A 13,712-nucleotide genomic window follows, 5' to 3' on the forward strand; every position below is an offset into this window, starting at 1 on the left:
AAGTATACTGACCTTATGGGGTTGGGATGAGCATTAAATAAGGGCTACATGTGAACCCTTAGCATGGTGCCCATCACAAGATAAACTCACCAAGTTCGCCATTGCTCTTATTATCTCAGACCAACCCTGCAATTCTGAGAACGCTGGCTCTGATCTCCACAGCTGTGAAGAAAGGGGAGCAGTGTTGCCCACAGGACAGTAGCATTCTGTCCCAGGCCGTTCCTCTGGCACTGGGGGAGACAGGTCATCGTATGTCCACTGAAGGCTAACATGCACCCCAAAATATGTCACTTTGGTATACTGATTATTTTGAGCTGTAAGTAGTTGAAAAATAACAAATGCAGGAAGGGGCTTTCCCCCCATGCCTGAAGACAGATGCTTCAAAAGGAACTCAACTGTCAGAAATCCCCTCCTTGAGGGTTTCACCAACCAAGAAAGATTTACTCTTACCACAGGAGAGACTACAAGTCGACACAACACCTAGACAAACTCACCAACTATCATCTCTCCCATCTCTGGGCCCATTCTATTAGTGCACTCATCATTCCTAAAAATCCCCCCTTCACCTGCCCTATTAAGATGGTATTTCATTTTGGAGAGGGTATGGAGAAAAGGGAACCCTCCTACACTGTTGGTGGGAATGTAGTTTGGTGCAGCCGCTATGGAGAACAGTGTGGAGATTACTTAAAAAACTAAAAATAGACTTACCATATGATCCAGCAATCCCAATCCTGGATATATATCCAGAGAAAACTAATTCAAAAAGATACATGAACCCTAATGTTCATAGCAGCACTGTTTACAATAGCCAAGACATGGAAACAGCCTAAAAGTCCGTCAACAGAGGAATAAAGATGATGTGGTATATATACAATGTAATATTACTCAACCACAAAAAAGAATGAAATAATGCCATTTGTAACAACACGGATGGACCTGGAGATTGTCGTTCTAAGTAAAATAAACCAGAAAGAGAAAGAAAAATACCATATGATATCACTTATATGTGGAATCTAAAAAAATGAAACAAATTATTTACAAAACAGAAACAGACTCACAGACATAGAAAACAAACATGGTCACTGGGGGAAAAAAGAGGATGGGGAGGGATAAATTGAGAGTTTGGGATTTGCAGGTACAAGCTATTATATATAAAATAGATAAACAGCAAGTTCCCACTGTGTAGCACAGGGAACTCAATTCAATACCTCGTAATAGCCTATAATGAAAAAATATGAAAAGGAATATATATAGTACAACTGAATCACTATGCTGTACATCAGAAATTAACACAACATTGTAAATCAACTGTACTTCAATTAAAAAAAAATGGTAGTTCATCCTGAGCTCTAAGCCACCTCAGAGAGTTACTCATTTTACCCTGGGTATCTCCCATGTATACATGATATATACATGTTAATAAACTTCTGTTTTCCTCCTCTTAATATGTTTTTTATTACAGAGGTTTTGGCTAAGAACTCAGAAGGGTAGAGGGAAAAGTATTTTTCCTCCCTTACATGACAGTAGCTTGGTAAGAAAGAGGGTTTCCAGAATCCTGATGCACTCTGGAAATACTGGGGATATGAGCAGGTGCTCATGGAAGCTCTGCAGGAAGCTGGATATCAGCGCATCAGAACCTTTTCCTTGGGGGCCACAGAGCTCTGGGAAGCAGAAATCCTGAAGTGTATGGTGCAGGAAGGGAGCGGAAGCAGCACAGCACCTAAGCACCTAGTCCTTTACCTGTGTGGCTTCTTTGTGACAAGACAAATGCCCCAGCCCCTGTTGAGGGACCTAAGCCAAGTCACCTGGAATGTTCCCTTTGCACAAGTGCTCAAATATTAGTGACTCATCATTGCAGCGTTAGCTCATGCTAGTCCTGCTGCTGGGCAATGCTTCTCCTCATCAGACTCTGCCTATAAAAATTCTACCTGTCCTCCAAAGTGCATCTCAAAGGAGGCCTTATTCATTTATCCAAAAATATTTGCTGAATGCCTCCTTATTTGAAACAGACCTTTTTCTGGGGATACCAAGAGGAATAAGGAGTGCAGGCAGCCAGGCAAATAAACAAATATTGAAATTCAGTGAGATGGGGGCTACCGTAGAGGCATTTACAAAGTAGAGAGGGGTCTTAAAGCACCCACCGTGCAGGGAAAGCAAGTGACCACAATTAAACAAATGAAGAAAGTCATTTGAGAAAAAAGTTAGGAAGAAAATAAAGTTGGCTAATGTGAATGAAAAGGGCTAGAAATTTGGGTGTCAGAGAAGGCCTCCTGAAGTGACATTGAGCCGAGAGTGGAGTGGGGAGGAGAGCTCGGCCATGGTGGGAACAGCGAATGCAGAGGCCTGAAGAGTTGACAGCGATGAGCGTGGTGATTTTGAGTAGAAAGAATGTCATGGGTCTGGAATGCAGTAAGGGGAGGTGAGCCAAGATGAGATTATAGCAGAAATAAAGTGGTATACTCTGCTTTTTTTTTTCATTCCATATTATAATGTAAGAATGTTCTTGGTTGTGAAAAAAATATGTAAACATTTTAATGACTGTATTAAAACATTTTTAATGGCTGTACTAAAAAAATCATCATATAAAAAAAGAAGAAAGTTACTTTCTACTTTAAAAAAAATCATCACATGAGGTACACTCCGGATACAGAGACACCCCCTGCTCAGTCTTCAGCAGAAGTCGGTGGGCAAAAGGGCAAATGGGGGGTCAGGCACCGCCTGCAGGTGTCCTCACTGCTGCTTCTAGGCCCCTGTGGTCAAGGTTCCAAGTGGCAAAAGCCCCACTGACCAAACCCTGGAGACTGTTGGTATGTCCTGTTCCCAACAGAGTGTCTGAGCTCCAGAAACTTCTCTCTCTCTCGCCTTCTTGCCCCCTCCTTTGTACTGTCCATTCTGCTGTGACTCATGGCTTGAGAAGAAATAATGTAAATTCTCAGGTGTCCCCTGCTAAAGACCACGTCCTTGTCTCCCATTTACAAGGAACAGGCAGTGCTGACTAGGCCCTCCTCCAGAAGCTTGCTCTCCTTTCTCCTCTCTTACCCTAGCTTTTGGCTTCTCTGGAAAGCCACAGGACTCCTCCAGCTTCTCTCTGCCACCATTTTAGTCTTCAGGGCGTGAGCTGCAGGGTCTGCGGAATTCCTGTCCATACTCGTGTATCCACTTGTTGGCCACTGAGGGAGAATGGGGAGGAAGACAGCAGGCTCAGCAGAGCAGACAGTAGCGATGCTCACTCACAGGGTTGTTAATTCCACACCCTTGGCAGTTCATTTGCCTCGCCCTGGTCCCAGCCCTGCTGTGGACTACGAGATGTTGCTTCCAGCAGCCGTAAAGAGCAGAGACCCCTGGAAAAAGTCCCTAGCAGGTCCTGTCTACTACAGACTAATTTTCAAACCCATGGGTACTATGGCTGCTTACCCTTCATATAGCTCCTAAAAGCCCCCCTTCCCCCGGGGTACCACTGCAGGGTAATGAGAGAAAAGGGGTGGATTCTCCCAGCAGAGTTCATCTCAGCACGAAAGTCCCTCTTCTCCTTCTTTTGCTGTCTTCAGAGCTAAGTGCTCTTGGGCATGTATATGATATAAACACGTCCCCTTCTCATTTATCTCTTCCTTGTTTGACCATCTCCTCATGGTGATTGGCGGTTCTCTCCCTGGGCAGGGGACTTGACCTCAGCACCATACTCTTCCTCAGCTGTGCTCAGGAATCAAGACCTATCTGGTGAGGCCAGTAAACTTTTACTGACACCTGCTCTGTGACAGGAGCCTGCCCTTTACAGGATCCCATCTATTAGTGGCAAGTAAGCCAGAATCCAGTCACCTCAATATAATGTGGCACTGTTATGAAGCTTTTGGAATGAAAAGGCTATGCTATTTTCTATCCACCCCCTATATAACTACCCTAAACCCCTCACCCCATTCCTATGTCCAGAAAGGCAGGCCTTACCCCACTTATCTCCTACCAGGACAGGACAGCCAGCATGAAGTGTGTCACCATCCCCTTCACCACTTCTGTGCAAGTTCCACCAAAACAGTGCTGCATTCTGAAAACAAGATCCCCAGGAAGGATTAGACCAGAATCTCAGTCCTTTGGAAGCATTTACTGAGGACAAATACATGCATTATCATTAAACAAGAAAACCATCCATGCAGATCAGGGGAAATAAGAAAATGGTATAAGTTGCCATTTACTCATCCTTTACTCATACATCACTTATCGAAGGCCTGCTCAACAGGCCCTGAGAATGCAGAGACAAATCATGTCCCATTGTGCTGTTAGGGAGCTTGTAGTCTTGTGGGAGAGATGGACATAAAAACACACCAGGATGAGACAGTGTGACAAGTGCTGGGGGAAAGGTGAGCACAGGGTGTCAATTGGATCACTGAGGAGAGATACTCAGCAAAAAGCGCAAGGTGGAACAAACTATTCCTCACAACTAAGAACTTAATTCAGATGCTTACCCTTCCTTAGGCACTTCCTAATAACACCCCCCAGGAAGCAGGCATCATCATAATCCCCACCTTAACATCAAGGAAGTTGAGGCTTAGGGGCTTTAAGTCATACAACCAAGAAGGAGTAAATTCGGGACTCAAACCCAGACGTTTTGACTCCAAATCTTGTATGTTCTCTCCCCCTCCATACTCAGTTTCTTCCCCCTATACGCTTACGTTAACCTTGGCCAACCCCCTGAGTTCTGATAGATATCCAACACTTACTTATTGAATGCTTAGGATGTGCTGGGCACTGTGCTGAGTGCTCCATGGCATGACCTTAATTAACCTGTCTTCGTTTCATTCCTTAATTAAGAGCTGCCATCCCTGATTGATCTGACATTTAGGGGAAATATTCATTCATTAAACAAACCTCTTACAACATTAGCCCTCCTCTGTGCCTCATCTGACTTTATAGCATGGGTTACTGCCTGTTAACTTCTCTGTGAGCTCCTGGAGGCAAGGACTATGAGTTTTCCTTGGTGCCCTCAGTGCCTCCAGCCCTCAATGTTGAACGAATGGCTAAAGGGACCTGTTGAGGATCCAGAGGGGAGTAAAAGTGAGTTCTCACCTTTGAGGAGTTCTGTTGTAATGTATAGGCGGACAGGGAACCATCTACTTGTAGTAAGTGTAAATAAAATGAAAAATACAGGCACGAATAACATGCCGTAATCAAGAAAACTGAGGGATTATCTTTGATTCTGGGGATCAGCCCAGCCTTTTTATCCCCCCTCCCAGGAATAAGCTTGCAAGCACAGACAGCATGAAAGCTAGGGTGTTAGTTCTGCACTCTTAAAACCATGTGTCGGGATCAGACCCCCACTTACCTTGACCACAGGAACGCTGAAGTTGCCATAGATGAAGGCTGTGGCTCCTCCAGCTTCCACAGAACTCAGCTACAAGACCAGAGAAAAAGCCAGGGTTGAAACAGCCCGACTGCCCTACTCTGCCCTCCCTGACATCTGATGTCATTTTTGCATAGATTTCCTCCTGTGTGCCCCCATTTCATCTCTGAGAGAAATACTTCTGGAAAGACTAACACCCAGTTTAGGAATTAAGAGAGGCTACTCAGTGGCATTGGTGTTTGCCTGCAGGGTCACTGGAGGACAACCTTTAGAAATTAACCCTTTCTTTACCCTTCCAGCTAACATCTTAGTGAGGACTGCCATAAGTAGATTCAAACTTTGAGACCCTCAGGAAGAAATATAGTTTATATCACAATCTAAGACACACACACACACACACACACACACACACTTGCTCCTGAAGTAAAAGTTTCATAAAACATTCTTACTACATGAGATACCTTCTGTTATTTCCATTTTTTTAAATTCTATTCTAGTTCAGATTTCTTAAATGCTGACCAGATCTACTAAATTGATTTCACAGCCCACTAATGGATCATGACCGGTGACTTACAGAGCACTGTTGAGACTACAATGATTAGTTTTGAAATTTGGGCATCACAGGAACTACTGATTGCACCTTTGGTGTGTTTCCCAGATCCCCCAGCCCCTCTCTAGGTAATCTCAGCTAAGGCGTTTCACCACTGGAATATCCTAGAATTATGGATGTGCTTTCTTAATATAAAGAGTTTTTTTCTGATTATCAAAGAAATACATGATAACCTAAATATTTTGAAAAATTCAGGAACATATTTTAAAATAATACTATTTATCATCTTACCATCCAGAGAACAAAAGCACTGTTATATTTTAATTGTAATAGTTGACATTTACTAAGCACTGGCCATGAGCACTGACCATATGTTAGGCATTATACCAAATCCATACAAATATATTATCTCGCTTATTCCTCACAACAAATACATCATCCTCACTTATTCCTATGAGTCAGGATTGTTGTTATTCACTTTCTACAGATGAGGAAACTGAGTCTCAGATTAAGTGCTTCACAAAAGGTCACGTAACTCCTCGGCGACTGAGCCGGGACTGCAGCGGAGCCAGGCTAGCTGACTACAGAGTCCCTGCTTATGACCATTATGCTACATTCTTGAATTAGGTTATTTCCAAATGTTTACTATTACAAATAACACTGCAAACATCTTAACAAAATTGTTTTTTCATTTTAGATTTCATAGGAAAGAGTATGAGCATTAGTAGTACTGGGTCAAAAGTATACAAATGTTCAATACTTTTGCTACATACTGCTAAATTATTTTCTAACCAGCAGCATGACCCACCCTGGCTGACTGTCTACCAGAACACTCAGGGTTCCCACCTTATTCACCTGTGTCACAGAGCAAGGGCTATGGGAGTTAGGATGCTGGCACTCATAAGAGGAATCTGAGCTGACTTGGTGATTCAGAACCTGGAATGGGCAGTGGTGATTTTTAGCATATCTTGTCCTCCCCTGGTAGCCCTTTGGGAAGGGCGATGAGAGCAACAATTTGCTCCTTGTATTCAAGTAACTAACAAACTGGACGATTCTATTCAAACCCCTACTGTCAGCCGCTGTGGGTGTAAGCAAGATACAGCGGGGGGGAACCTGTGCTTTCACAGTGGAGTGGGAAGGGACGACTTACCCAGCAAGTTGAAAAGAGAATCTGATCTGTGTGCTACAAAGCTCACAGTTTGTGATATTGGTAGAGGGGAGGGAAATCTTCCCTCTGTAAACTTTTCATGGTTTTGTACTGGGACTGATCTTATATCCCATCTGAGCAGAAAATCACTAACCTGATTTCAACTCAATCCTCTACTTCTTAAAGATTATCTTCCCCCTACAATATTACTTTTATGTTCTCCATATACCTTCTCTCTTGTCTTTAGACATATTTATGATGGTGTTAGCCCGAACCTGAAGATGGAGGAATTGGGCATCACCTCGCACTTCCTGAGTCCCATGACGCTGGTGCAAGTATGGGGTCCTATACTTGCTTTCTGGGATACAGCACAGACACATGTTGTCTGAAACTTTAGAGAGTATCCCCTTACATTATTTCATCAGATCCTCATGACAATCCTGTGAGGAGGCACAGGGCAAGAAAATGAGCTACACACAAACACACTTGCATTTGCTATTTAAAATCGCTGGGCTCTTGCATCCATGCTACACTTACCAAAGTAACTGGGCCTCTGGAATCAGGGAATCAGCTGCAGGAGACATTAGGAGGATAAAGAACAGAGAGATACTGGCCCACAGCTATCCTAGTCTTTGGTTGATAATGTTCTTCACTGCCTCTGACCTTCCATACCAGCTTGAGTCATCAACCAGAAATGTACCAGCTGCTGATCCAAGCTGCATCCCCAGCCCAAAGAACTGACGTCCGCTTCCCTCTGTGCCTGATCAGAATGGTCAGAGTGACCACTGGAGGCCAGACACCACTGGCAGTGGCAGCCTTCCAGTTCTTCAGAAAAGTCAAAACTGAGCCACAGGAAGAAACATGTAGGGATTGCCAACATTAAGACTATAGAGCACCGACTGGCCTCTGACTGTCCTTTCTTGGCTGCACTGTGGAGGTGAGTTACAGCACTAAGAAAAAAGAGAATGCTAGGGTGGGGTGTCTGCTATTCTAATGGGCCTGAAACCAGGACTTCCTCTTAGGGTGTTATGTAGAGCACTTATATTTAGCATGTTTATCCCTTCATTTAACAATAATACACCTCTTATAATTTAAGTGACAGATGATTGAAATTACGACTTGTCCATAGACTTGTCTGTAAACCCACATGATATGAAGACAAGAGGATAGGTGAGATGATGAAAACTGGCTCCAAATCCTGTAGGCTTAGGTCAGAAATTAGGAGAGGAGGCCAATTTATTTTTTATGGGGGCGTAATGTAGATTTTACCAAAGAATTTGGAGGGGAGATAAGGAAGAAAAATTTCACTACAATTAAGAGAGCCACACACTGAATTTCTCTCTCAGCACCTCTGTTCTTCCCTCTCGTGATCCCTGCTGCTTCATTTCTCACCTCTCTTTCCCCTCACAGCGCCACAGCCTCAGCTATGGGTCTGTGCTTTTCAATACCAACTAGTCTATGGGGCCTCAAAGAGAGACTCTCACATCCCCGTCCTGTGTTGTTCAGGTCCCAGGATCTCCTGGCCAACCCCACTTCCCATCCTAATCACTGCTGATGACAAGGTCACATTTAGGTCTACACAATGTAAGTAAGCTCCTTGAGGGCAGGAGCTGACATGTATTTCTTTGTACCTCCTATAGTGCCCAAGACGAATGCTGTATGAAATTCAAACACATCCCGGAGATTTTGGTGCTATAAACTTCATATAAAATCAAAATCTGCTATTGCTTTAAAAAACCATAAAATAAAAGAGATATAGTCATGAAGTAAGTAGCCTGGTCCCTCCAGAGCAAGACTCACATAGATCATAAATGTTGCAACTCGGTTCCCAGACTTCATTCTGTACAGTGGGCTGGTTGGTGACTGAGACAAAAATAGAACATACCATTATTTTATGCAGATGGCACCAGAGTGACAACCAGGATTCCACCACAATACAGGGAGGAGAGAAATGGGGTGTCACAGATGGGATACAGACTTGAGCTATACCTAGTCAAGTATGTGCCCATCTTTGCTGGCAGGTACTCAATACACTGTTTGTTTTTTTAACCAGTTTATTAGATACTCATATAAGTGAATTATATACTAATCAAACAAAATTGCTTGTCAGTAGCGAAAGTCCTATGTGAGGGGTTAATTGCACGTTTACATTCTTATTGGTATAACTTAGTATATAAAATACCATAGATAATTATTCTGTAAAAATACCAAGTCTTAAAACTGGAGTTCCTGATTATTTGCCAAAAAGACAAACTCTTGTCATAGAACAGTTAACTGAGATATAATTCACATGCCATAAAATTCAATCATTGTAAGAGCATTTTTCAATGAGTTTTAGTAAATTTTAATAGTTGTGCAGGTATTCCCATCATCCAATTTTAGAAAGCTTGCATCAGCTGAAAAAGTTCCCTTAGGTCAATTTGCCCATTCCCACCCCCAACTCTGGGCAACCACTGATCTGCTTTCTGTCTCTATAGTTTTGTCTTTTCTAGAAATTTTATATAAATACAATCATAAATATGTAGTCTTTTGTTGTTGGCTTCTTTCACTGAGCATAGTGTTTTTAAGGTTCATCTATGTTGTTGTTTGTATTAGTAATTCTTTTTTTTTTTTTTTTTTTTTTTGTAATTGAAATATAGTCAGTTTACAATCTTGCATCAATTTCTGGTCACAATGTCCCAGTCATGTATATACATACATATATTTGTTTTCATACTCTTTTTCATTAAAGGTTATTACAAGATATTGAATATAGTTCCCTGTGTCATTTCTTCTTAATGCTTAGTAGTGTTCCATTGTGTGGACATAGAAAAATGTGTTTATTTATTCACCTGTTGATGAACTTTTGGGTTGTTTCCAATTCTTGGTTATTACAAATAAAGCTGCTATAAACATCTTGTACAAGTCTTTGTATGGACATATATTTCCTTTTCTTTGGGGTAAGATACCTAGGAGTAAAATGGCTGGATCATATGTAGGTGTATGTTTAACTTTTTAAAAAACTGCCAAACTGTTTTCCAAAGTGTCTGTACCACCTGACATTCGCATCAGTGGATTCTGAGAGCTCCAGTTCCTCCACATCCTCAACACTTGATATGATCTGTCTCTTTTATTTTAGCCATTCCAATAGGAGTGTGATACTATTTCACTGTGGTTTTAATTTTCATTTCCCTAATGATGTTGATCATCTTTTTCATGTGCTTATTAGCCATTCATTTATCTTCTTTGGTAAAGTGCCCATTCAAATAATCTATTTGATTATTAACCTATTAAAATAATAATTCAAATAAGCCCATTTTAAAATACTGAGTTATCTAATTATTGAATGATAAGTTTCTTATATATTTTGGATGTAATCCTTTATCAGATACATGATTTCTCCTGGTTGGTGACATATCTTTTCATTTTCTAATAGTGTTTTTGAAAAGCAAATTATTTTAATTTTGATGAGGTCCAATTTACCACTTTTATTTTTCTTTTATGATTCATGCTTTGGTAGACTATCTAAGAAATCCTTGCCTGACCCATGGTCACAAAGATTTTTTCTATGTTTTCTTTTAGAAGTTTTATAACTTTGCATCCTACATTTAGGTCTATGATCCATTTTGAGTTAGTTTTTGTATATGGTGAGAAGGGTCTAGAGTTGTTACAGTTATTATTATTTTGCAGATAGACAACTTTTCCAACCATTTGTTTAAAAGACTATCTTTTTGGATACAAATTTTATTTACAAGCCAGAAATAGACTCACGGACATAGGAAATAAACTATGGTTATCAGAGGGTAGGGGAGGATAGATTAGGAGTTTGGGATTAACAGATGCACACTACTATATATAAAATAGATAAACAACAAGGACCTACTATACAGCACAGGGAACTATATTCAATTTCTTGTAATGAGCTGTAATGGAAAAGAATCTGAAAAAATACATATGTATGTATGTATACGTATAACTGAATTGTTTTGCTGTACACCTGAAACTCGCATTGGAAACTGACTACACTTCAAAAAAGAATTTTAAAAAAAGGCTATCTTTTCCTCATTAAATTTCCTTGGCACCTTTGTCAAAAATCAATTGACCATGAATGTGTGGGTTTATTTCTGGACTCTATTCTGTTGCACTGACCTACGTGTCTCTCCTTACACCAATACCACACTGCGTTATTCCTGCAGCTCTATTATTAAATTTTGAAATCAGGTAGTGTATGTTGTCCAACTTTGTCCTTCTTTTTCAAAATTGTAATGGCTGTTCTAGGTCCTTTTCTTTCCATATACATTTTGTGAACAGCTTGTTGATTTCTATAAAAATAAACCTATAATTTTGATAAAGTTTGGGTTGAATCTATAGATCAATTCTGGGGAGAGCTTTTTAATCCTCAGAAATTATTTGCTGAGTACCTGTTAGCAAAGATGGGCAGTTGAAATCATGAGGAATGAAGAGTAACTGGAGGAAGGACAATTTTCACTAGGAAGTTCCTGAGTGAAGTAAGACAGAAGACTTCATGCAAGAGCACATTCTTCTCCCCACTAGCAAATTTTAGAGAGAGGGATGGTGACATATGAGAAATGAGTCAGCAGCAATCAGCCTGAAACCAAGGTTTTCAGATCTACCTAGAACAAAAACCTTTATTCTAAGATTAGAATGAACTTTGGGGGCTCTATAGGAGCTCTGCCTCAGAGAAATAAATAATACCCTGGTTCCCTACCCCAGGAGATTGGTCACTGACCCCATAGTTACCGTAGCATGGTCGAAGTGAGGCTCATAGTGCCCTCCGATTCCATAGTTTACCACCTGGAGGTACTCTGCGTAGGGAGGCTGGACGTCAAGGCCTGTGAGGGCAGCAATGCGATGGTCAAGGGTCACCAGCATTGGGTCAACAGTGTCCTTCAGCCAGGCACTAAAACACACCACAGATTGGAGCATCAATGATTTGATTCCAGAAACAACTAAACATCTGTGACTGACTGAATGAATGCCAACTGCAGAAGGAAGGGAGTGGGGGAGAGAGGACAGGAGGACAGACATGAATACCTAATACCTGCTCACTTTCATGTTAAGTTAGCCCAGTCCACTTGGTGCTCTGTCTCAACATTCACAAGTTCATTCATTCAACAAACATTCTCTGAGGACTACTGAACTCCAGACCCTGTGCTAGGTGCTGTGAAGAATGAAGGGTCACATCACCAGGCACTGGGAAACAAAGAGAAGTAAGACAAAAAAAATCTGTCTTTAAAAACGCTGTTTTAGAGACATCTCAACAGAGGAAGCTGGGTGCAACTGGAAAAGATTCAGAGTAGTAAGACCAGTCCCGGATCCTCTAGGGGACCCTATATCAGGCACTTAACCTTTAGCATCTCTAAGGTTCAGTGTATTCATCTATAAAATGGGGGTGATAATAATATCTACTACACAGATTTATGAAGATCATGACAGTCAATGCTTACAAAGATGCTTTGGAAGCTGTATGTTAGTGATTGCTGTAAAAGACAGAAAAATCTCTGCTCTTCTGCTCTACTCCAAGACAAACCAGGATAGGTCAAAGGCCAAGAAGCAAAGTTCAGTCTCCTTCCCTGAACGTCTTGTTGAGGTTCTGACAAAGTGGAGGATTTGGGATCAGAATTGTAGGTCCTTGGGAAGTGAGGAAGTGCTCCCCAACCGCAGCCAATGAGCCTCTGGGGGAGATGATGAGGGCTCTGAGGGGAAGTGCTTTGGCATGTCTGGGAAGACCACTTCTTTGGTCTAAAAGTGATGGATCAATTTGTTCATTCTTTGGTATAGAGTGCGTACACAGTGCTATGCTATGGGCTCCTAGGTTTACAAAGATACCCAAGACGAAGCTATTGTGCTCAAAGGGCTCATGAGAAAAGACACACAAATATAACTGAGTACAGATCAAGGTCGAGTGAAATATGAGGACCAGTCTTTAAAGCAAAGTGCTGGGGAGCACGAAGGAAGGAGACATTAATTCTGACTGGGCCACTGAGGTAAGATGGACATACAGGCCAAGTTTTGAAGGGTGCATATCACTTCAGTAGATGGGAAAGGCATAGGGGTATTCCAGGCTGAAGAAAGAGCATAAGCGCAGACGTGGAAGGGTGACAATATGTACTGTGTACCAATACAAAAGCATCTGGTCTATGAGAGAAGCAATGGGAAATACGGCTAGAAAGGTGGGCTCAGGGCATGTCGTAGACAGCTGAGGACACTGTGGTCAGGAAGCTGGTCTTTGTGGATAACAAATAGTCAGTGAAGGTTCGTGGACAGGAAAATGACTTGGTGATTAGGAGTTTACTGTGACCTTTGAGGGACCAGTTCCAGTGAAGCTGTGAGGACAGAACCAAAATTCAAAGGGGTGCAATGGGATGGGAGGGGAGTCAGAGGAGGCAGTGAAGGTGTCAGTTTCTTTACCTGGAAAGGAAAGAGAATACCACCTATTCCTGCAAAAGCAATGAATCTAAATAAAAGGTTAATTTTTCTCTGTGACACTACAATGTCCGAAAGGTTAGAAGAGCAATGAAGCTGAAGTTATACAGACCTTTCAAAACTTAGAAAATAAATCCTAATGTAAAAGGTCCCAAAATGTATCAGACTAAACGAGTTAAGCCAAATGATTCTGAATCAAAGCTTTTGTCACTCACCTCACTTCCCAGACAACAAAACCATCCACCCAGCCTGAGGTC

At 41.6% G+C, this 13,712-nt stretch overlaps 1 protein-coding gene across 2 annotated transcripts in view; it reads right to left on the reverse strand.

The window, feature by feature from the left end:
- Positions 1-2,529: 2,529 nt before the first annotated feature.
- P4HA3 (prolyl 4-hydroxylase subunit alpha 3) overlaps positions 2,530-13,712 on the reverse strand; it is a 35,183-nt gene continuing 24,000 nt past the window's right edge. Inside the window, exons 9-13 of one of the 2 annotated variants that reach the window (XM_010973166.3) lie at positions 11,770-11,929; positions 8,830-8,892; positions 5,315-5,383; positions 3,943-4,039; positions 2,530-3,170 (exon numbers count right to left, since the gene is read on the reverse strand). In XM_010973166.3, coding sequence (XP_010971468.3) covers positions 3,100-3,170; positions 3,943-4,039; positions 5,315-5,383; positions 8,830-8,892; positions 11,770-11,929 — 460 coding nt within the window. In that variant the 3' untranslated portion in view covers positions 2,530-3,099. The remainder of the gene's footprint in view (positions 3,171-3,942; positions 4,040-5,314; positions 5,384-8,829; positions 8,893-11,769; positions 11,930-13,712) is intronic. The other variant, XM_074372611.1, reaches the window with a different exon arrangement.

Source organism: Camelus bactrianus, chromosome 10, assembly GCF_048773025.1.
Source record: "Camelus bactrianus isolate YW-2024 breed Bactrian camel chromosome 10, ASM4877302v1, whole genome shotgun sequence".
Taxonomy (NCBI): Eukaryota; Metazoa; Chordata; class Mammalia; order Artiodactyla; family Camelidae; genus Camelus; species Camelus bactrianus.